The sequence below is a fragment of the Drosophila tropicalis genome, unplaced genomic scaffold (genome assembly GCF_018151085.1).
Source record: "Drosophila tropicalis isolate 14030-0801.00 unplaced genomic scaffold, ASM1815108v1 contig_859, whole genome shotgun sequence".
Classification (NCBI taxonomy): Eukaryota; Metazoa; Arthropoda; class Insecta; order Diptera; family Drosophilidae; genus Drosophila; species Drosophila tropicalis.
The window spans coordinates 5,958,039-5,982,284 of NW_027173353.1; the positions used below are offsets into that span (position 1 = coordinate 5,958,039).

Below are 24,246 nucleotides of genomic sequence, written 5' to 3' on the forward strand. Positions count from 1 at the left end.
AAACAATTTTTCCTTCGTCTAACTCCGACATGGCTGGTAGTCTCTCTAGGGGTCCATTACTTTTTTGAAACCAAAAACCAATTCGATATGTTATTCAATTCGTAATTCTTTACCTTGTGCAATTAAACAGCAACTTAACAATTTTGATCAATTGAAAACAGTTCGACTTTGAACATAAAATAGGAATAATTCCTCGCCGTTGTTTTACTTGACGTTCTCAATTTGGAGAGAAATGTCAATTGTTTTTGTTTTGAGAGACTTTTGCTTCGCCTACTATATCATCTTACAGGGTTGCTGAGTTGTGCTTTTATCATAATAATCATAATAAAGTATTCGATTAAAATCATTTAGAAACCAAAAACAGGACAATTCCAATTCGATAACTATTTCACATTACATTTTATAATTTCCTTATGAGAATAATTGTTGCAAATTCATGATTGTTTTGAAATTATCCATTAATACTTGGAATTGTTTTCAACATATAAAAGAATAATGGAAAAATATTGAAGTCCGATCTTATCATGAATTTATAAGAAAATTTGCAAGTTACTTTGCATTCTACTGACACAAATCCAAACGATTTGAAGCCGAGTATTTTGGCTTAAATCCGAGAAGAGGCCTTAATATTTTTCTATATTATAGGATATTTTTTCTACCATCAGAAAGACTATATTTTTGGTCTATTGTTTGGTCTCGACTTTAATTCTAATATGAATTTGAAGTTAATGAACAGTTTATATAACGATTCTGAAGCTTTAAAACTGGACAGTATATACATGTAGATATACATGATGTAGATATTATACTTATCTACATCTGACACTTTGAAAATGAATTTAAAATCGAAAAGGTGGCCATGAAAACTTTGAAAATCATAAACGAATCTCAAGTAAGAGAAATCGTTCAGTTTATCACTGGCATTCAAAGATTCGTGTCTACTGTTCGTAAGTATTGTGTGATAAATATAACGAAAAAAAAGAACAAAAAAATTGGTGAAATAAAACTAGATTATACATATCGCGCGAATTTTACTTTTTTCAGTAGATGAAGAAAAGTAATACAACTAGCAAAATGGTGGTGAATGTCTACTCTACAAATGGAAGGGCAGATAATCCGTCGCGGCATGAGATGTTGGCCTGGGTCAATGACTCACTACAGTCAGATTTTTCCAAGATTGACGACTTGTGTACTGGAGCAGCCTATTGCCAATTCATGGATATGCTTTTTCCCAATTGTATTCCCGTGAAGCGTATCAAATACCAACCAAACCAGGAGCACGAGTTTATACAGAATTTCAAACTACTACAGGCCAGTTTCAAGAATTTATGCGTGGACAAGGTAATACCGATTGATAAATTGGTCAAGGGTCGTTTCCAGGATAATTTGGAATTCTTGCAATGGTTTAAAAAATTCTACGATGCCAACTCGATGTCGCCAGCTGCTGCAAATGCTGAGGAGGCTCCCATGGTTTCCAATGCCACGAAAACTCCGGCCCCCATGAGATCGCCGAGTAATCCAAAATTGGCCACACTAAATGAGCAAAAATCAGCAAAAATGAAGGACACGACTGTTTCCAAAGTGGTACCACGCAAAAACGAAGAATCACCGACTAGGCAAGTGGTCAATCAGAAGAATATGGGAGTCGAGGATGTCATGACGGAGCCCATCTCCACGGAGCTAACTCCATCGGAGTCCGTAATGGATTTCAAGCATGAAGACGAATTGGAGTGTCGCGAAAGGGAGCGTGACTTTTACTTTGACAAGTTGCGCAATATTGAAATATTGTGTCAAGAGACACACGATGTTGCAGTGCAACCATTCATTGAAAAGATTATGAGTGTACTCTATGCGGTCGAAGAAGGCTTCGAACCTCCTCCAAAGCAGGAGAATAACTAAACATTATCAATTAGCTCGTCGTTTACTCTCAAGTAATAGACGTTAAAAAAAAAACACTTTTGGCCAAACAAAAACCAAGGATTTGAATAGAAGGAAGGACGTACTCAATCAAATCGACCAATCGATCTGGAACCGGTTTTGAAGAACTGAAAGCATTGGTTCCTGCAGACTTTTTACACATTCACAAGATCATCTTTCTTCCAAAATTGAATTTGTATTTTGTTTCAAACAAGTTCAATTTCCAAAGATTTCAAAATTATAATTCGGCGTAAAATCATGTTTATACATCTTTAAAACTCTTCACACTATTTTAATTGTACTTCAAATCCTTGGCTTCTGTTTCGCCTCAACTAATGCAATTCAGAGAATAAAAAAATGTAGAATCTGAAGTGGGACGAATTGGTGATTTAATATTGATCAAATGCTTAATTAATTATTTATTTCCCATAATATCAAATTTTAAAGCTTTAAAAAAATATAAGCAATAATTTAAAGTGCTTCGAGCGAGAATAATCCTTTTATTTGACAAAGACAAGATGCAGAATATCTGATTGTATAAAATCAAGCTACGCTTGACGTTTTTCGCTTCATCCAATTGTAATTTTTAAGTGGTTTCCACACGAAATCGATCCCTCACTTAAAAGATTCAAACAGGTTACAAAAATATGTAAATGACATTTAAAAGTATGTTTTAAAAATTTGGTGAGGTGAAGGACTTCACTTAACTCTTTATTCATATGAAACAAATTCCTTGCAAGTGCAAGGAAGGATAAACTTGCCAGCACTTTAAATTAGTTAACTCACCTGAGAGGTGAGGTGAACGAATGGCTATTTGATGGCATCAATTTGCTTTTAATGTGAATTTTTATTCATGTCATCCATCCATCTCTATTCGCAGGTAGACAAAGAATATTAAATTGGCTTCTACTGAGTTTAAATCAAAAGTTTTCATATTGAAAGCCACTTGTGGAGGATATACCTACATATACATATCAATGTTGATTGATCGATTTAAAAAAATGCTTGATTTTCAAGTTTTTAAAAGCAAACAAAATTGAATTATACCCATATTGAGGGTAAGAGTATATGGATGATGTTCTGAAAAGTTCTGCTACTTTTTTGCACCGGCATAAAGAGCAGAGCGTAAAATTCTTGTTTCCCACACTCGCACACACCCACACACACCAAACACCGCAAAAACACACACACACAGCCACCCATCTCTGGGTGGAGGAGGTGTGTGGGGGCAGGTGACGTCGCTTTTCTCTCTTGTTATTGTTTCTGCTACTGTTGTTGTTGTTGTTGGTTTATATTCAGCACTAGAAAAACTTTTTCAGCATATGGCGGCAGCTCATTGCACGTCGCTTTTGGGCAAGTTTTTGGGTTGGCTGGTACGCCAACTTTTTGTTAAAGCAAAAGGAAATGCTTGACATGTCTTGTTCCTTTTGCTGGTTTACTTCTACGTACATATTTTTTTTTTCATTTAAAATTTTTGTATTTTTTTTTGCCCACTGGCATTAACAAACAAAAATTGTTGTGTATTTTCCGTCTTCTCTTTCGTCTATTAAGAGGTTTTCTTTATTTTCTTGCTCTCCTCTTCAACATTTTTTAATTATTTACTCTTTATTTTTCCGTTTTTTCTTTTATTTCTGGTTTGTTGTGTTGTGTTTAATTTATTTTTTCCGTTCACTTTCCGGCTTTGGCCTTTTGCACTGGAGACCGTTTGACACCCTTGACTTGAACCTGTCATATAAGTATTTCGAGGAAGGTCTTATCCTCTGCGATTCAGTTGACCGTCTGGCGAATTTGATAAATTGCATAAATATTTTTTCTGTTTATTTTCTTTGCTTTTATTCTCGAAAAATGACGCGCCAGGCAACACACAAATAATAACATACACACACAAACAAACAGAGAGACAAAAAGACAGCTAAAAATGAATAACAACCATAAATTGCCCGATTTATTTAACACAATTAATGTTCATGTTGATTTTGGTTTGACTTTTTTGCCGGTTGTTGAACCAAAGCCAAAGCCAAAGCGCAAAACAAGGCAAACATTATTTTCTTCTTGACTTATTGACACATTAAATTGCTTTAATTACTTCAGGAGACACATGTTTCTACCATGTTCGTACATAATTTCTGTATATATTTTGGGATTTTTGCAATTTTCTGTATGGTATAGACTAGAATTTTGTTAAATGTGAATCTACATATGTACATACATATTTCCAAATTTGTTTCGAAATATGTATGTATGTATGTACATATATCCCAGATGTAATATCCTCTATCCGTAAATATTTTTAATACTTAAAAACCTTAATCGTTAAAAACAAATGCACATATGTATGTATATTAGACATTGACTGGGTCTTTTACGTTTATTAAATTATTAATTATGTACATATGTATGTATATAATGGCACACTGCCAGTTTTGTTCAGTTCCTAGAAAGCTATACTAAAGGTTTCGAAACTATTAATTTGGTGAAGTTAAATCCGCTCTAACTGGTTCCTTGGTGGGCATGGTCACTCTTTCAGTGCTTTCACTCTGAGATCTGTGTAATTATATGCATGTACGCCTTATATGTATTCAACCCCTTGTAGTAGGTCTTTAGCTGGTGACTTCCGAATATATCATAGAAGATAACAGATTGCATCCTTTCCACATCTGAATAGCTGCCTACCATAAACGATGCCAGCTAGCTAACTTTTATGGCCCAAATACAGATTAATAGCTCTTTTTCAAAACTATGATCTATCTATCTATGAATACTCCAAATAATTCCCATAACGAAAGAGACGTTAACTTACTTTAATATAGAAAATAATCATAAAATTCATTGTTGTTTAGACATGCCAACTTGATTTCTAATTAGAACCACATTTCTTTGTCATTTACATTGAAAATAGTTCATTAATATTTCTTAAATGAATCTTGATTAAAATTTATGTTGATGTATGATACAATTATATGAAATAATTGATATATGTACCTATGTATGTATGTATGGGCAGATTGAAATGTATTTCCGATAAATAATATGAATAATTTGCCATTGCCTTGCCGGTTGCCCTTTGCTGGCATTTATTTATTTCATTTTGCTGCAAATTCAATTATGTCATGGAATTGAATTCATTTTATTTTCTGCCAAACCAGTCGACCATACAACCGTTCGACCAACTATATATGTATGTACATATGTATGTATGTACATATGAACAAACGAACGACAACGATAATTTTTATACCCTTGCAGAGGGTATTATAAAATTGGTCAGATGTTTGTAACGCACAGAAGGAGACGTTTCCGACCCCATAAAGTATATATATTCTTGATCAGCATGAGAAGCTAAGTCGATATAGCCATGTCCGTCTGTCCGTCTGTCCGTCTGTCCGTCTGTCCGTCTGTCCGTCTGTCCGTCTGTCCGTCTGTCCGTCGGTGCGTACGCGTTTTACTCAGCCATCTTAAGAGCTATCGGGATGAAATTTTTTTTGGGAGCTTTTTTTTACCCGGGTGAGATAAAGTATGAAAATCTTTGGGATCGGACTACTATATCATATAGCTCTGGAACAAAAATTTTTGCAAAAATTGGAGTATCCCCATGAAATTTACCAATATAATAGAATTTGATATAAAATCTCAGATCCCAAAATTTGACCCTGATCGGATAAATAGAACACAAGTTACAGTCTATATAAATCGGTTCAATCGCTGCCGGCAGCTCTGCTTGCTGCCTACTACGTCACCATCTGTTAACAGAGCACATGCATACACACACAGACGCAACGCTACATAAACTGTATGTGTATGCGTGCGTTGCTTTGCTTAGGGAATGAGGGAAGAAGAAGAACAAATTGTACATAGTATGAAGAGTAAAATTGTTTTGTTTGTATATTAATGAATTGAGTTGCAGAAAAGAAATTTTGAACATGTGAAATTATTATTGTCAAGGACTGCAAGGGTATATAAACTTCGGCATAGCCGAATTTAACTTCTTTGATATTTTATCATCAGTTTATGGTTATTGATTAATTTATGCGATTATGGCCATTTATATGAAAGATTTGCTTACTGGAATTGTAACGATTTTTCAGTATTTTGTTTATTTCAAATGCAATTGGAACTGAATGACCCCAAAGAAAAGGAGCAATGTCAAGCGAAGTAGTCTTCTTCGTCGTCGTCGCCGTCTCTCACATATTTAAGGAACTTGTTCAAAATTATCGCACTCTGACTTGACCCAGAAAATGGCAACATTTCATTTGCATATTTACATGGGGCCTGGTCTATCTTTAGACGACGAGAATGAAATAAAATAAATAAGGAAAATGTTTTTCCCTTTACGTAAAAGACAACCATGCGAGAAAAATTCCAAACTGACGGAAAAGCAAGCGCAGATATTTCAACAACTTTGCTTGGGGCTTCAGGAGAGGGAAATTGGTAAATGGTAAATGGCAGAAGAACTGAGGGTACGTCACACTCCTAGCTAGCTAGCTGCTCAATGACATGTGCTGTCTGAGTGCCAAAAAATAAAAGAACCGAACCGTACTGAAATGGACGAGTGAGTGGACTGGACGGACCGGCAATGTTATTGCCGATATATATCTTTAAATCAGCGAGAAAGAAGAATGAGGGGGAAAAACAACAGAAATTGAAGGCATTTTTTTTGTTCGCAGGCAAGTTCAGCGCACTTTAAGAACTGTTTCGTTCATTGCACTGATTTTTGGTTTCCAACCAGATGCCCAAGATACAGAAACAGATAGCAGATACGAACACACACACACAGACCCCTGATTTGAGGGGGAGTGTGTAATATAATTGCGTGTAAAGATTAATTTTCCCATTTTTATTGAGTTGAGCACGCGCTGTTCAGTGTGCATTTTGTTATGCATCTTTGTAATTGTATCTTAAAGATACAGTTGCAACTCAAGTAAATGGATACACACACACACACACAAGTACAACTAATGTGGCTCGTGCCAAGCACATGGCTGGGCCTCCTGGGCACACTCCTCCCTCCATTCAACCTACTTCAAGTACATGTTTTTGAGTTACTTTTAGTTTGTCTGTTGTGGTTACACTTTAATTTACTATCCATCAAGTGCACAATTATAATTGGAACATTGCCAGCAAAGGGAGATACTGAACTGGGCCGTTACCCAGGTCTTCTTCCCCCTCTGTCTGATGTGTTGCTGTGTTTGCTCATAACTGTCACTGGGAAAGCGTTTGGAACTCATAGCTCCTCTCATGCACAATGCTGATAGATTAGTTTCCTAATAGCGCCTCATTCTGTGAACAGTGGCAACAACAGCAACAGCCACACAATGGATCGATGTGTGGCACAGTGGCTGGCAGCACAAGTGACCACTTTAAGCTCACTCTTTCCCTCTGTCGCTCTGTCGCTACTTTGGGTCTTTGAGATGTGGGTGCAAATTCAAGGATGTCAAAAGCATAAAAGTTAGAGACTAACTGCAACACACAAATTGAATCATGATGTCGCTGCCTTTTGGGTCCTCACACATAAAGGTATATTCCTCTGTAGATTTAATCGAAAACGAAGTCAAGCTAAGCTAAGCTGAAAGTGGCAATAATTGAATTAATATTTGCAGTATATGCCTACAAGAGTTCAACCAAATATTTTCTAAGCCCTTTAAACACTTTTTGTGAATGGTAAATGAAATGTAAATGCGTTAGTCTGTGTTCTAGTCTATTAAAGACTTAAACATTTTACAGAAAACAAGGCCATGCTTAGGGAAAGGGGGGTTTACAAGGATTCTTCTTCAAAATCTTGAATTCCTTTAGAAAAAAGGCAAACAAAATGGAATGGAATGGAATGGAAATATTTCTAGGCTTTAAAACCATATCCAAATGAGTCGAGTTATGGTAGATAGATGTAGCTCTCTTCTACAAATCTGCCTTGGCTCATCAGATTATTCCTAGGAATGAATGCTTTTTAAAAGGCTGAGATTCAACAATGAAAAAATTAAGATTTAAACAAAGAATCTTTTTATCTAGACTATATATTTTCTTCTTCTTACATAGTCTAGAGAGAGTCTGCCATGAATTGCTTATCAATTGAATTTTTTATATTTGTATGCGGCGATCTAAAAAAATGAATCAAAGCAACTGTATATACATTTATCAAAGGTCCAAATGACACGTTTTTTAAGGTAAGTCAGTTCATTAATTTAACAATGTTGAAATATTTGCCTTGTTGTTTTCGCTTCGGAGTTCGGGTGGGGGGAATAATTCAGCAGCAGGTCAAGAGTTAGTGCGGGTTAAGGGTATCGCGTGTATGTATGTGTGTGGATAATTGATTGATTGCTCATTTGATAGATGAGTGTACATGCAAATAACGAAATTGGCCATAAACCAACCAACCATCCAACCTACCAACCAACCCAACTGACAATTTCACTTTTTGGATTCTTTGCAGTAATTTGAATCGGTAAACACAGACACAGCCGCGGCGCCATGGTGATAAGTCAAACAGATGCACCCCCAAATGGTGGGGCTGCGGCAGCGGCGGCGGCTGGCGGCAACGCTGGTCAATCAGTTACAGCAGCTGGCCTAGATGCATCTGGCAACACGTTATCCCATCCCTCGGGAATCCCACAGGATCAAATAGACAATATTATGAGTGGCATATGCAATACTGGTGATGTAAAAATGAACAATCATCGCAAAAAGCTGCGACAAAGGTGAGAATAAGAGACATGAAAAAGTTACAAGCCAATTAATTATTACTCTAACATATCTTTCCACCTCGATAGATTTGATATTATTAAGAAATTAGGTCAGGGCACTTATGGCAAAGTGCAGTTAGGTATTAATAAGGAAACGGGTCAGGAGGTAGCCATCAAGACCATTAAGAAATGCAAAATAGAAGCGGAAGCGGATCTGGTACGCATACGCAGGGAAGTGCAGATAATGAGCTCCGTTCAACATCCAAATATTATACACATCTATGAAGGTGGGCAATAAAAAGGTGCTTCCCATGTACACATGTAAATCCGAACCCATTGTCACCTCTTTCAGTATTCGAGAATCGTGAGAAAATGGTGCTGGTTATGGAATTCGCCGCTGGCGGTGAGCTCTATGACTATTTGTCCGAAAGGAAAGTGCTTACTGAAGAGGAGGCTAGGCGTATCTTTCGTCAAGTGGCCACAGCTGTCTATTATTGTCACAAACATAAGATTTGCCATCGAGATTTGAAGCTGGAAAATATACTGCTCGATGAGCAGGGCAATGCCAAGGTAGGTAAAGGGAATACAACTTTTAATTCAGCCTTTAATCGCTTTTTTGATACCATCTATAGATTGCTGACTTTGGTCTCTCTAATGTATTCGATGACCAGCGACTGTTGGGCACTTTCTGTGGCTCTCCCCTGTATGCTTCACCTGAAATCGTCGAGGGCACACCCTATCAGGGACCTGAAGTGGACTGCTGGTCATTGGGTGTTCTCCTCTACACTCTGGTCTATGGTTCCATGCCTTTCGATGGTTCCAATTTCAAAAGACTTGTCAAGCAAATCAGTCAGGGCGATTACTACGAACCCCGCAAGCCATCCCGTGCCTCGACACTTATACGGGACATGCTGACCGTGTGTCCACGGAAAAGGGCCAGCATTGAGCAGATCTGTTCACATTGGTGGGTCAATGAGAACGATAATGTGTCATGTCTGGATTTAGCCGAAGATTTGGCCAACCAAACACCCGTGCGTCTGGATGTTCTACTCTCACTGACCCCAGCTGCCATAACGGCAGATCAATTGGTTGTGCCATCGGCCGAGGGTATAGCTGCAGCCAAGGCGGCGGCGGCGGCAGCTGCTAATGAACGGGTACCACGTTCCCACTCCGTGGGCTCCATACGTGAGAAGGCCCAACCGAATACCGAGGCAGAACGTCGCATTCTGGATATGGTGGCTGGTGAGTTCAGCAATAAGAATACTATCATTGCAGTTGCTTGAGTGAACCTCCAACTTAAAGAAACAGAAGTAGAAAAACAAGATCTTTCGTTTCTTCTCCCATATTTCGTTTTGTTTCTTTCTTGTTCAGGGACTGGCATTGGAAACATTACAACAAATTGCTATATATTCTTATGCAAATTAAATATAAAAAGAATAAGTATGCTAAAAGTAGTTTAAGAGTATTTCTTTTCTAAAGTAATGAGTATATTTTTTGAAAAACGCCATTGCCAGTCTTTGGGTATGTAAATATTTTGAGCTATAAAACTAACTTGGCCTCCATATATGTCCGACCGACCATCCATCCAACCGACCCACTAACTGCTGCTCATTTGCGGTCTCACCACCTGCCTCCAAAATAAATAAACCAAATATATCGAACTACACTCAAGTATACTGACCCTAATACTGAAAGCCAAACGTCATTTAACAAAACTCATTAAACCACGCTACCCTTTCTCTCTCTCTCTGTCTCTGTCTCTTATGCTTGTTTTAGCTGGCGGAGAGGCTGCTTTAATGCCGTCACCCACACGAACCATTACACCCGCCCAGAGTCCTGTGCAGACCAAGCGTAAACTTCAGCCCACTGTATCCACTGAGAATGCTGCGGCTGCCAAAAAGAAGGAGAAACCGGCTAACAATTCGTTTGTGATCACCGAAAGATCACAACCACCACCAGCAGCAGCACCACTGACTGAAACGACGGCCACGGCCACGCCTACGCCTATGGAAACAGAGAGTGCCAATGAAGAGCGAGCAAGAAATTTCTCACAAAAGGATATGCAAGCTGTTGGAGACTTATGTGAGCAACTTATAAGTGATGTTCCGGCTGTTTCTGGTGCAACCGCCGCTTCTGCTGCCGCTGCTGCTCCTCCCCCACCAGTGCAACGACAAACTACACGGGGCAAGCTAGATGCTGTTGTTGAAACTCCTGAGGAAAAGGATGCAACTAAAGTGATTAAAAAGTTTGTTAACAAACATAAAACCGCCGATTTGGTCAATGCAATCAATGAGAGTGCCAACAATGCCAAAGCAACTTCAACACCAACATCGGCATCAACGGCAACTACAACAACATCGTCAAATGCTGCTCCAGTGCCTCCGTTTGTGCGCAAGTGCAGTCTACAGGATGAGTCCACGCTTAATAAATTCAATGCCGAACGGCGAAAGTCGCGTATTCTGGAGACGGCTGAAAAGTTCCAGCCTCCACCACCAGCACCCACCAACGCTGCTGCTCCAGAGAAGCCCAAAAAGCTGAGCATTCCCGGTGTAAGTGTTGGCAGTTTCAAGAAGGAGTTCGAAAGAAAGGCCACCAATCCCCCAGCATCGGTGGGACCTACACCTGGTGAATTGCGTGCTCAAGAGCAGGTGGCGGCTGCGGCAGCTGCAGCCCAAGAGGCTGAAGCGCTGGCCACACCACCGGCGTCCCCAGTCACAGTGACAGCACCATTACCACCACCACCACAACAGCAACAGCAACAACAACAACCAGATCAATCCCTGGAGGGTAGCGATTCGAAAAATTCTGTAGCCTCTATATCTTTGGATGAGGCACGTCGCTCGATGGAAAACTCAATTGCTCTGCTCCGGCAGGCACAAAATGAATCCAACAAAGAGCTGGATCAGCTCTGCGCTCAGACCGAGACAATCGGTGTCAGTGACCAGGAGTCGCCTGTCATTGAAGATCGGGAGCGTAAGTTAAAGAATGCTCGTGCCATCATTGGAAATGCCATACAGCCGGGTAAGTGGGTTAGCTATAAGGCATGACACTTTTTTTCTCTTCTTAAATAGTTTTAAGCTAAAAACAAAAATGCGACGCTTTTAAGTTTACTACTAGCACTTCGACTATATACACTATTATTCACGGGGCTAAGCACAAGTCGAGTGGGGATTGTGGGGAAAAAGTGGGCGAACTAAAGAATCTAGATTGTTGAGACTGTGGAGAAGTTCTCCCTTAGGAAGGATATAAACAGATAATTTTTTTGTTACTTTTACTTTACTATCTATTTCCACTCAATTCTTGTGCTTAGCTCTCTCAACTGTTCTATCGTCTTGTTTCTTATCTTTACTCGTTACCAGTTTCTATGTGTATGCAAACGTTTTTGCAAGCCGAGTGCTGCATGGATTATATTTGGCTTTTCAAAATATAATCTGGCTATATATACCAATCTACCTACCTATCTGCCACCCTTAAATCGAAACGTATATACTCCTCTCCAGCCCCTCAAACAATACAACCCTCAATGAGAAATCAAATCAGAACACACACACAAATATAAATGTCCCTGCAATTCGCTTGGCTAAAGAAAGAACAACCCATTTAAATAATAGATACACCTAATAATTGCTCTCTTAGAGTCCTTTATCATGATCCTACATTTCATTAAAATCATCACATATCCAACTTGAGCGTTATCTTTACTCTTTCCATTTGTCTGTCTCTGTGTCGCGCTCTCTCTCTCTCTCTCTCTTTCACTTAATTTGTGTTAGTCTTTCTCTCTGTTTTTGGTATCATCCCACCCACATACATACACACATACATACATACCTGCTCATCATACTCATCATTGACTCATCATCTTAATTTTAGTGATACGCAGGCCAACACCATTTTATGGCATCGGCAACAGCAACGGTAGCAACGGCAGCTGCGTAGGCACGGGTACGGCCGGGCCGTTTGGGCTAGGAGCAGGAGTGAGAGAAGGAGCAGGAGCCGGCAATAGTTTTGTTGGCTATGTAAACGAAACGAATGCATCACCATTATCCCCTCCATTATTAGTGTCTGGGCCACAAACAGCTCCGCCAGCCTTGTTCAGTCCGAGCGCCATGGAAAATGCCAAACAGACCATACAGCAGCGTCTGCTTAATCTCGGCGTGACGGGAGCTAAGCGACCAGCCACATGGCAACCACAGGCAGCCTATAGCACATCCAGCATATTCCAGCCGGCGAACCATCCGAATAGCAGTCCCTTTAAATTGATGCAGCAGCAATATCAACAAAAGTGTCAAGATCAAGACCACCAACAGCAGCAGCAACGTCAGAGTCATGGTCCCATTATGTTTACGCCGCCGCCATCACCGCAATATGCCCACGGTCAAGCCCATGCCTATGCCCATGCCAACGCCTACAACAACAACAACAACAGCAGCAAGAACAATATAAAGAATAACAACCACAACAACAACAACAACCATATTGCGATGCCTAATGCCAATTTCAATTCGCGCACCAGACCATATCATAATCAAGCTCAAGACACATTCAATAAATATGCCAGTACTACTACCACTTCTTCTGCCATGCCTCCTGCTGCGTCCATGTGGCTGAAATGTAAGTCTTGGCGGCGGCAGCAGCAGCTCCATCAATATCAACATCAGCAGCGGCAGCAAGACAGAGCAAACACGTTGAAGGATAATTGTCATTTGCCGCTACTGTGCGCGCGTGTGTGTGTGTGCGTGTTGCCAGCTGCCAGCCTATGCCAAAACAAATATGTTTTCCACTGTTACCCCGTTCATGTTGCATTCCTATCAATATTTTGCCCATCAGCAAAGTATGCTCCGGCATATACATATATGACACTATATAGAAATTTTGTGATAATGACTTAAAGTTCTTACTTAAATATATTTATACCTTGAATCGGAATAAAATGAAATTAACCAAGAGGGCGGGAAATGATTGGTCCATTGTTTGTTGTAGCGCTTGTAAAATTTGCTGAAAGAAAACTAAAATCGGTAGAAGTATATTAGGATATTGATAGTCCTAAGTTCAATGGTTCAATCGATTCATGGTACTCATTTTGTATTTAAGCCAAGCAAATCTGTGGCGGGTTCTCTTAGATCTAGTTCCGCCACTGATCTGGATGAAAAAGTTTTTATTAGTGTCAAAAAGTTTTGCTTTCTTTCAATCTTCCAAACAACCAGCTCTGCTTTTCCCTAAAACAACCAAAAAAAAAAAAAACTTTCCTAATAAGAATCATGTAGATGCTGCTTCGTTTTTGTTGTTAGTGATGTTGCTGTTGTTGTTGTCGTTGTCGATGTTGTCGTTGTTGTTCTTGTTGTGCGTGCTCGTTGTTTAAGTAGTTTATATACTTATTGGGTATCCATAGATGTAGCTGCCGCTGTTTCATTGCCTTTGTTGCTGGCTTATTAACCGATCCACCCATAGAATTTATGTTAGACTTAACCCATTCTCTCTCTCTCTCTTTCTGTCCTGTTTGTTTAACTGTTTGTTTGGCCTGAGAATTTATGATACTATATTTTCTAAATGGTTTTATTGTATGCTTTATGGCTTAATTGTGTTCACATTTGCCCTTAAATGACAAATAATTTGATTTAAAGTTTAGTTATCTAATTGAAGATTTTTTTTGCTTCAACAGCTTCGCCCGGTGGCGATGGAACTGCTGCTCCGGGAGCTGTCAAGACATCAACTGCCTCAATTACGCTCAAATCGGCCACGCTGCCGCGTCGCAAAATCAATGCTGGGAAAACAGAAGTACAATTGGACATTAAGCCACGTATACCAGAGCAACCGCAACCAGCTATGCGTTTCAGTACTGAGATGCAGCATCCTGTAGCCGATTTACGCAGTGCTCCGCCACGTGAAGGACCCATACCATATAGTCCAATCAAAACGTCTGTGCACGCAAGGGCCACCAGTTTGGAGCCAAAAGAGCATATTATAACCATACAGAAGCCACCCACGCAGCATGCCTACGGACGCACTAGCTCCAATACAACCACGCGGTGAGTATTCTTTCTCTGTTTTTTGTCGGATTCAGCCTTGGGCATAAGTTGATTTTTTGTAATTTAATATTTCAGTTCCGGTTCACTGTCACGTCAATCTACGGTTGAATCTGAATCGGATGCAACTACCACTACGGCTGCAAACATGTCACAATCAACTGTAACTGGCGCCTCGCAGCCCATCAAGAAGAGTCCAAGGGAATTTATCATACCGATTGCCGTTGAGGGCGGCGGTTTTATAACGCCAAGAGAACGAAGCATTGAACCATCAGAATCGAGTCATACGACCGCCTCTAGTCGGTCAACATTCAGTCGGCTGCGTCCCTCGCGTCGCATTAAGTAAGAAAACTTGTGCAATTTATTTCAAATGTTGAAAATTCTTTCATTTTATTCTATTCTATTCTATTCTATTCTATTCCATTCTATTCAGTTCACTGCTCAGCGAGGCTGGCTTCGATGAGGGCTCGCCATTCCAAAAGATGCGCACAACTTCTATTACACGTGACGGCGGTGGCAACGATGATGAGGCAGGACGTTTCACCCCGCATAGACTAAGGTTAGCAAGCTCCCACTTTGCGTATACGTAATATGCACGAAAGAATGAAAAAAATGCTTAAATTTTCTTTATTTTTACTCTACTCTTTTTCCTGGTTTTCTTTTTTTTTTTTTGCGCCACCCGCAGAAGCTCAAGACCTGTCAAGAAAACTAGTCAAGACAACGATTCACAAAGCTCTGGCGAGGAGGATGATGACGATGATGGCTTTGAGATACTCACAGCAGAGAATCTGTTCTCGACATTATTGCAGAGGGTAAGGACTTATACGATATGCACTTTAAGTCACTTTGATTATGCTCATCATCTTGTTTAATTTTCAGGTGCGAGCCTTAACGAATAGCCTGAATGTCAACAGTGACCTGTCAGTTGGTTTTCCCAGTCATTCTAGTCGCCTACTCACGGACATTTCGCGGCAGGCACAAAGTCATAGCCCCTTCTGGAGTCAGGGCAGTCCATTTGGCAGGTGAGAGGAAGCCAAAGAGCCAATTTTTTTGCCACTTGCACATTGGGCTAATAATAATAATAATAATCTTCCACTGCCAATCATTTTATTCGACTCATTAATCATTAACTGCAATTTGTTATTCATTTTAATTCCATGCTGCCTAAAATCTAACACGATAAATTAACATAATTAATGCTTAGCGTGCTTAAATCTCAAGTTAGTTATAGCTATAGCGAAACAATTGAGAAAAAGAAAGTGTAAGTACTCACAATTAAAACTAAATCATCTGGAATATATTCATTATTCATTACTTTACTCATTAAACACTAAACGACAAAAGGATTCAACATGTAACCTTGCTTTTTGTAGGGTTCGGGAACGTTGGCTAAAGGTCTTGCTGAACATTACAACAAGAATGGGTAAATGTTTGGACCCTGGCATCGGTTGCTTGTAAGTTCAAGCTAATGTAATGTGTGCAAGTCCTTTGGTTTGAACGTTGTCATACCCATCAGTCCTCTCTCTCTCTATCCTGTTGTTGAGCTAGTCATTGATTGATAATGGTTTTTCATGTTTCTCTTCTTTTTATTTTTTTGTAGCCGCCTGAACAGTGGCAGCAACAGCAGCGGCCTCGGTGCCCCCTGGCGTCACAGCATGTCTCGTGATTTGGGTAGCGACATGGAGTCAATGTTCTCTCGCACAGGTGCCACGTTGCCAAGAGGTGAATATCTTAGATTAAAGAGTAAATATTTAGATCAATAATAGTGACAGATCACACATAGACAAACAGACAGACAGACGGACAGACATACATGACCATTAGAAGTGTGAGCAAAATATAAATCGAAGACGTCGTCAACAAACACCACATATACAATACAATTACTTAATTTCTAGTAGTTATTGATGTTTGCTAAAAAAAAAAAAAAAAAACAACAACAAGAAAACGAAAAACAAAATTTAAAAATATGATCAACTGATCGATTTGTCTTAATTTACTTTACATACTTTATATTCTTAATAATAGTCTAAAAACAATATTGTGCAAACTGAATGAATATGAATCCCCCCCCCCCATATGACCCGCCCCCCCATCCACATCCCCATCCAAGTCTAAATCTAAATGAATTGCAAAGCATTAATTAAAAGATGTCCTGTACTGTACTTAATACTTTTTACCACTTTACCCCTTAAAAACAAGCAACATATACATATATGTATGTATGACAATGATTTGATTGATTCGATACCGTTATTTCTGTGTGTGTGTGTGTGTGTGTCGCACCACCAATTTGTTAATGCATAGCATAATTTATTCTCAATTCAATTGAACTCTATCCAAAAAAAAAAAACAAAAAATAAATACTCAGTGCAATTTCTATTCTATCAATATCTATCATTATAAACAACATTATTATCTTTTTATCTCTATCTATCTATCTGCCTATCTGACTTTTGTTATTAACTATTTAATGCCGCTGCAGCTTTTACAATTTTTATGTAGCTACTATTATATAATTGAATAATTGATTTGATACCTGATTCTTTTTGGCCATAAGTAAACTCAATTAGACAATATCCAAAAAACAAAACAACAAAAAAACACCAGCCCGACCGAATCAAAAGTCCGAGTTAAATGTGCTTTTCTTTAATTGTTACAATATTTTCCACTCTATTGTTTTTTTTTTTTTATTGTATTCTTTTATTATTATTATTATAATTTGCCATATTTCTGTTTTCATTCTAATTAAAAACAAAATAAAAATACTTTTATTTAATTTAGCATTAAATTTTGTTATGCACTTTTTGTAATGATGAAAAAGAGAAAGAGAGAAAAAGAGAAAGAGAAAGAAAAAGGAATATACGAATTAATTCGAGTGCCAGTGGAAATCGTATTCAAAGTTCTGAATTTTTAATGTGCTCAATATATATATATTATGAATATATATATATAAATATATGTGTGTATTTGAGAGATGTGTCAGGCGATTTATCAGTTAGATTTATGTATATCCCAATTATATATGTTATTACTGAAAGCAAACAATTGTTAATGACATTAAGCAAATGTACTTAATTTTAACAACAAATTAAATCAAGCGTCTTTAAGTCGATTCACACGTTTTTTTTAACAATAAACACAATTGATAATAAAAAGCAAATCACTTATCTTTTTTAATATCTTTCGAAGAAAGCGAGTGAAGACCTGAAAAAACGAAAAAAAAAAAAACACACAAATCAATAGAAATTGATTATGTTTGTCCTTTTGGTTTATTTTCTTTCATTTTCATTCTTTATATATATATTTTTCTTCTTTATTTTAATTAACTTTTGATAAACAATTTGTTTTCGCAACCAAAAGAATTGTGTAAAGTGCAATGAATATATATATAATGATATATATATGTATATATATATCTTTTCAATTTTGATTGTTGTACAGTTTTGCCAATGGCCCCGCCTACCTTAAATTTGTTTTAGTTTACGAAAAACCAACTTACACCACCAGCACCACCTACAAAAATAAATAAAACCACCGCCAAAAATTCAATTTACGCTAACCTAAAAAAACAAAAACCAAAAAAAAAAACCCCAGTTCTTTGAGTTAAATAGTTAATTTCTTTTAGTTAATTTAAAACCAAATCAAATTTTGTGTTGTACCCTTTGAAATTAACACCACTAAGCCAGCCAACAAAACCAGCTCACTCACACATACATACACAACCACGCCCACACCCACCCACACTCAAAGCTTTTTTTTCAATGTAGTTGACGACTTTTGTGTCCAATGCAACTAACTTGGCCCTAAACAAATAAAGAAAATTAAATTAAAAAGACCAAAAAGCAAATTTCTGAGTTCTGGGCTTTTTTTTTTAAACTACCAAATTGTAAATAAAAAATAAATTATTAATTGCTGTATTATTTGTTTTATAGCCATTTCTGTAATAATAATTGTAAAATGCGGGGAAGGCAAAAAAAAAAAAAACAACTAAGAAACGAAACAAAAAAAATGTCCAAAACTTTGAATACGATAATAATAATAATAATAATATGTATAAAAAAAAAACAAAAACGATTTCCAGCTACTAATTGCTGTCATTTGTTCTGACTTTTTCGTTTTTCTTCTTTCTCATCATTCATCATACAAACTATACAAAGAAATATCATATCATATTTAAATAGCTATTATGTACTTAAATGTCGTTTAATTTGTATTTTTGCCTTAAACAATTAATTAATGTATGGAGTAATAATGATTTTTTTTTGTTTCATGTTCGATTTTATTAATTGGCGATCATTTTGACACACACAACAATTTTTTTGTACTTATTTCGTTTACAGTTGGTTTAACTACATTAACCACTACCACGCCCACTAAGCATGTTATAACCATTAACAAGAGTCCGTTCCAAACTGCCAACAAAACGCATCCTGCCTTATTTGCAACAGCTACAGCAACAACAACAACAACAACAACAGCAGCAGCAGCAACTACAGCAACAAAAGCCAACTCACCGCAGTTGACACTAATCAGCCGAGTTAACCACCAGCAAACATCCAAGCCAAAGCCTGGCACCACCACAACCACAACCAGAACAGCCACAATAACCAGCACCACCAAAAATCTGCAAAAGCCATAAAATTATGATGATGAAGACGATGATGTACATTGATGTAATAACTGATGATGAAAATGTTTGCTGGCTGTGGTTTCTTAACCAAATCCTTTGACCAATTCTTCCCCCCATCACAAATCCATTAACCTTATTTGTTTTCCAAATTGAAATGTTCATAATGGGTTTTTTTTTATTGATTACTTTAATATTATTATTGTATTAAAGTATAATCCAAGAAGAAAAAAAATGGCTAGACGAACTGCATATTTATTGCTTTGGCAATTTTCATATTGTTATCTATTGTGATTATCTTTTTTATAAATTATTTACTTATTTAAGCAAACAATTTCAAGTCATTCCATTCACAAAACACACCCAATACAAGAAACCAAGCAATATTAAGCTTAATGAATACTAAAAACAAACAACAAGACATGAAACTATTTTTGATACATAAATGAAATAAACAACTATGAAATTAAATAAAAATTTACAACATTTTTCCTTTGCAAAAAGCAGCTTGTGCCCCTTACCCCCTCTACTCATCTTGCATGTGAGCTAATAACCAATTATTTTTTTGATGTTCAATGTTTAATATCCTGTTTAATGTGCAAGTTTTGTTTAGTTTGTCCAACTCCAAACAAATTCTTTTGGTTGCCAAAACAAATGAAGAATTGTTTACAGATCACTGAGAAATTTGACTTGATGGAATCAACGAAATGAACTCATGTAAGTAGTTTAAATTTAGTTTCCAATTTAAAGTCCAAACTAAATTCAGGTAAGTTTATAAATTATTAACTCAAAAGTCTATCGTCTCTCTCTCTCTCTCAAAGGTCACTTCATTGTTTCAGCTTTAATAAGCAAAATGTGTGCCAACTTCTTCTTGTTCCCAGGTCATCATCAGCATCATGGCAAACCTAGCTCAGCTCCGGCAAATGTGGAGAAAACTTCGACTTCAACTGAGGAACCTCTCGATTTGGCTGATTTGGATCTCTCACGTTTGCGGCTGAGTAAAAAGGATTTGGAAACATTGTCGAGCATAACACCGGGTCTCCCGAAATGCTTTCAGGAACAGCTATTGGCCAAGTTGCCGCCAACACAGGCTCGCAAATTATCACGCACATTGAGTGTTCAGAATGGCACACCAAGTGAGAGTCCTGTCAGCAAGGTTTACAAACGCAGTCAGAGTAGTGGACGTGGTGGAACTTATATGCCAACGGAGGAGGAATCAAATCAAAAGCCCTTAACAGATGCACCCAAGACCACAGCGGCCAGCACGGCCATCTACAGACGCAGTCTTAGCCGCACAAGTCAAGCTCAGAGTCACAGTCAGGTGCAGAGTCAATTGGAGACCAGCACTGCCACCACCACCACCACAACCGCCGCCGCCACCGCCAGCAAGAGTCGAAGTAGCAGCGTTTGTCGTGATGATTATGGCAAAACATCTCTCTGCAGCAGCACCAACTACACCAGTGACATTAGCGACAAATACAAGTACTATTCGCCCTATTTGAACAAGTCGATGAATGGCACCAATTCCAATGGTTCGGCATTGAAGGAGACGCCGGAAAAACGTTATAGCGCTGCTTTGGGGCGTCCACCAAGTGGTTGCCTCTCGCCGCCGCCGCAATTGCCAAATATTGGCAGTTTGCCCGATGGCAGCAGCTCCCTGCGTAGACGCACCTCGCAGCGCCGAATCTCACGTTTTCTGCGGCCCGACTTCTTTGACGAGCCGCGCGATAGGGAACGTGAAACCCAGAGCATGCTTCGTGATATACGTGAAAAGTCAGCGGAACGCGATGAACAATCTGATTTGCGGCGCCGCAAACACAGTCTGCCCAATGTGGATCCCGAGCAGACGGAAACCCAATTGGCCAAATCTTCCATGCGGCATGCTCGCAATAAGAGCATGGAACTGTTCACAGAAGGCGTTACGGAGAAAGCTACGGAGCAGAAGGTTCCCGAAGTCACTAAACGACGCAGTCTATCCCGTCCACGTGAGTTAGAGACAGAGCTGGATAAACATGAGTTGGCCGACAAGATCCTTCAAGAGCTTCAATTACTTTCGGCCGTGCGGACACACCAAGAACAGGAAACAGGTGCTGGCCAGGCAGAAGAAACATCAACCATTAAGAAGGTAAAGAGAGTAAAGGCCAAGGACACGGATGGTGAGGGGACAACTAAAGGCACAACCACAACAACAACAACCACGACATCCACTTTAGTACGTAAGGTGAAGAAAGTATCAAAGAAATCAGATGAAGGCTTAAAACCACTTAATACCAATGCTGATTTGGTTACCAGCGAACATCTACCAGCTGCCAAAGAGACCAAATTGAAACGACCTAAATCCTATCCCATGAAAGATGTCGGCTTGAGTTTGACAAAGCAAAGCGAAACTGATCAAGTTATTAGTGCTGGGGCCAGTAAATTGCCCAGCAAACTGCCCACAGCGGCTAGTGGTGCCAGCAATGAACCAGCATTGGAGGCACCAGCTCCCCGGGAGAGTCGACTAATGCGACCTAAGAGTTATCCAGCCACTAAACTAACCACACCCAAAGAGATAAGGAAGGTAACTCGCAGCGGCGTGGCTATAGCAACAATAACGGAGGCGACACCAAGTGTCAACACTCCCATTAGCAGTTCCAAGTCCACATCGGAGGAGAAGTCTCTGTCGGCCACACTGACATGCACAATGAGTGCCATTCCCGATGCCAAAGACTCGGGCTCATCCTCAAGCGAACCCTCACGACCCACGACCATCAAAAAGATTATCAAAGTGACAAAGAAATCCAAGCTGGTTCCACCCACACCGGTGACACCGCCAACGACTGCCACCACCACTACTACTACAACAGCCACTACAACACCCGTGGATAGTTCAAAAGAATCAAGCCCTGTGACTAAATCCAAAGATAAATCGCCCGAGAAAAAGGTATCCGGCAAGGGGCTGTTCTATGCCATTGGACAGAAGTTTGAAAAACTGAGAGATTCGGCCATGAGCAAGGACAGGAAAGTAGCACCCAGCGGCACAACAAATGTGGCTCTGGCCTGCACACTGAAACAAGGATCGGGATCGCCAGAAGAGCGTAGTTCACCAGAGAAGACCACAATCCTGCGCAAGAAGAAATCCTTGGAGACGGAGAAATTGAACTTTGAGCTCAATGAGGATAAACGCTCAGGAGACAAGAGATCCCGCTTTGACAGTATGCTGCGCTCATTACGAGAACGTTCGGTGCCCCGATCACAGACAAGCAACAGTGCCAGGGCCAGTGCAAGTCCCAAGAGGGCAGCCAGTGTGGAGGAATTGCTTGTGGGACAAGCTGAAGGCGGAGGAGTCGGGGGAGCAGGCAATGGAAAGCAAGGCGGTGCTGTCAATAAAATGTTTGGTGGCCTCTTGAGGCGTTTCGATCGCGAGAGCAGTGAACAGAGGCGAGTACGCACCACCCGATCCACAAGTAATATAGAACGCCAGGTCCATGAAGAGCAAGAGGCATCTCTGCCAACATCTCCCATCTACCAGAATGTTGTGAAACCCAAAGCCACCACCACAGCTACCGAGGAGAATTGTAACTGTCAGACTGCATGCCCAGATTGCATACAGAATAAGAGCCAAAGTAGTAAGTTCTCAGCTGCAGCCCCCACCAACTGCAACACCACCAACAACAAGGACAAGCGTAAGGGTCTAATGCTGGATCTGGCTAGTGCTCCAACTGGAACTATTGCAGGGACCAGTGCAGGGACCACCACAACCACAACAAGTGGTGGCAGTAGCTATCGTGGTTCACGGACCAATCCTGCATTGCTCAACGGCAACGGTGGACTGGGCTTGGGGCTCTATTCCAATTTGCCGCCCTATCCGGGAGCTGTTAAGAGTGCCTCCTCCAACAACAGTTCCAGTCAGCAATCCATGGAGAATGCCACAAATAACAACTCTTCCAATACCAACAATAACAATTGCAGTTCTCAAACTTCTGGATACCGCACCTCATCCGCCCATGAGATCAATCGCAATAATGCCCTATTGACCCCGTCTTTCGAGAACATTGCCAACTATTCCTCGGATTCGCGTAGCTATCAGGACGATTGTGCCTCAACGTCAACGTTTCTCTCGCCAACCGAGGAGCCAGAATTATACTTTGATAACTGGTCAATTTGTTCTGAGGATAATTACATGTTGCATGCCACACCCTCGCCCACAGTGTCGCGTTTGTCGAGGGCCTCCCTGTCATCGCCCACCCGCTGTTCGGAGAGCTCTGATCCCAACGAGAGTGTCATCGATCGCATAAAACGTCGCAGTTTCTACAGTCGCTTCAACGAGCAGAAGAAGCCACGTCGCACCAGCAGCATAGTGGGTCCATCCGCAGTGCGGGATTACTACAGGGAACAACAAGCGGCGGTCAAAGCTCGTTCCAACCACAAACTGCACGCCTCCGAAGTGGAAACGCGAGCCCATTCACCCGACATCGCCCAACAGTTCTTTAGGCCCCTGAAACTGAGTCCTGTGGGCACAGAACTAAAGCCGCCTGTCTATCGATCGCCCTTGGATTACACATCAACGGGATCGACTGGAGCCACAAGCAAACCACGCAAAAGCCTAAATGATATACGAAACACATCGCCCTCGTTTCTAAGCAAACGCTACGATTCCCACGACTACAGCTCAGTGCCGATGCGCTATAAGAGCTCCTCGAGTTCTAGTCCCAGCAATGGAACAGCGGGAGCCGTGGCCAGTGGCTACTACAACACCTACAATCCCAAGCGTCGTTCGTCCTACACTCTGAATAGCAGTTTACCCACGGCCAGTGGCAGCAGCAGTAATGCGACTAGTCATCTCGATGGCTATGCCACTCTGGGCCGCCGTTCCATACGCGCCTATGACCATCGCACAATGTCGCTATTGGAGCCACCAACTAGTAGCAGTAGCGGAGCCACTGGCAGCAGCAGTTATCACAGGCGTGAAGGTCGAACACCAGTCCGGGACTATACCTCCAGCATTTCACGGTAAGTTTTA

At 40.0% G+C, this 24,246-nt stretch overlaps 1 protein-coding gene and 1 pseudogene across 4 annotated transcripts in view; both read left to right on the forward strand.

Annotated features, from left to right (window-relative positions):
• Nucleotides 1-24,246, forward strand: part of Nuak (Nuak family kinase 1) — a 47,491-nt gene that overhangs the window by 22,075 nt on the left and 1,170 nt on the right. The window contains exons 2-15 of one of the 4 annotated variants that reach the window (XM_068297969.1): nt 8,342-8,606; nt 8,679-8,878; nt 8,944-9,161; nt 9,224-9,833; nt 10,368-11,612; nt 12,462-13,202; nt 14,251-14,617; nt 14,693-14,956; nt 15,048-15,173; nt 15,300-15,426; nt 15,494-15,636; nt 15,819-15,875; nt 16,215-16,336; nt 20,126-24,236. In XM_068297969.1, coding sequence (XP_068154070.1) covers nt 8,380-8,606; nt 8,679-8,878; nt 8,944-9,161; nt 9,224-9,833; nt 10,368-11,612; nt 12,462-13,202; nt 14,251-14,617; nt 14,693-14,956; nt 15,048-15,173; nt 15,300-15,426; nt 15,494-15,636; nt 15,819-15,875; nt 16,215-16,336; nt 20,126-24,236 — 8,558 coding nt within the window. In that variant the 5' untranslated portion in view covers nt 8,342-8,379. Of the gene's footprint in view, nt 1-8,341; nt 8,607-8,678; nt 8,879-8,943; nt 9,162-9,223; nt 9,834-10,367; nt 11,613-12,461; nt 13,203-14,250; nt 14,618-14,692; nt 14,957-15,047; nt 15,174-15,299; nt 15,427-15,493; nt 15,637-15,818; nt 15,876-16,214; nt 16,337-18,957; nt 19,397-20,125; nt 24,237-24,246 lie in introns of those variants that run through there. The other 3 variants (XM_068297966.1, XM_068297967.1, XM_068297968.1) reach the window with 3 other exon arrangements.
• Nucleotides 930-2,284, forward strand: LOC137582469 (microtubule-associated protein RP/EB family member 1 pseudogene; annotated as a pseudogene).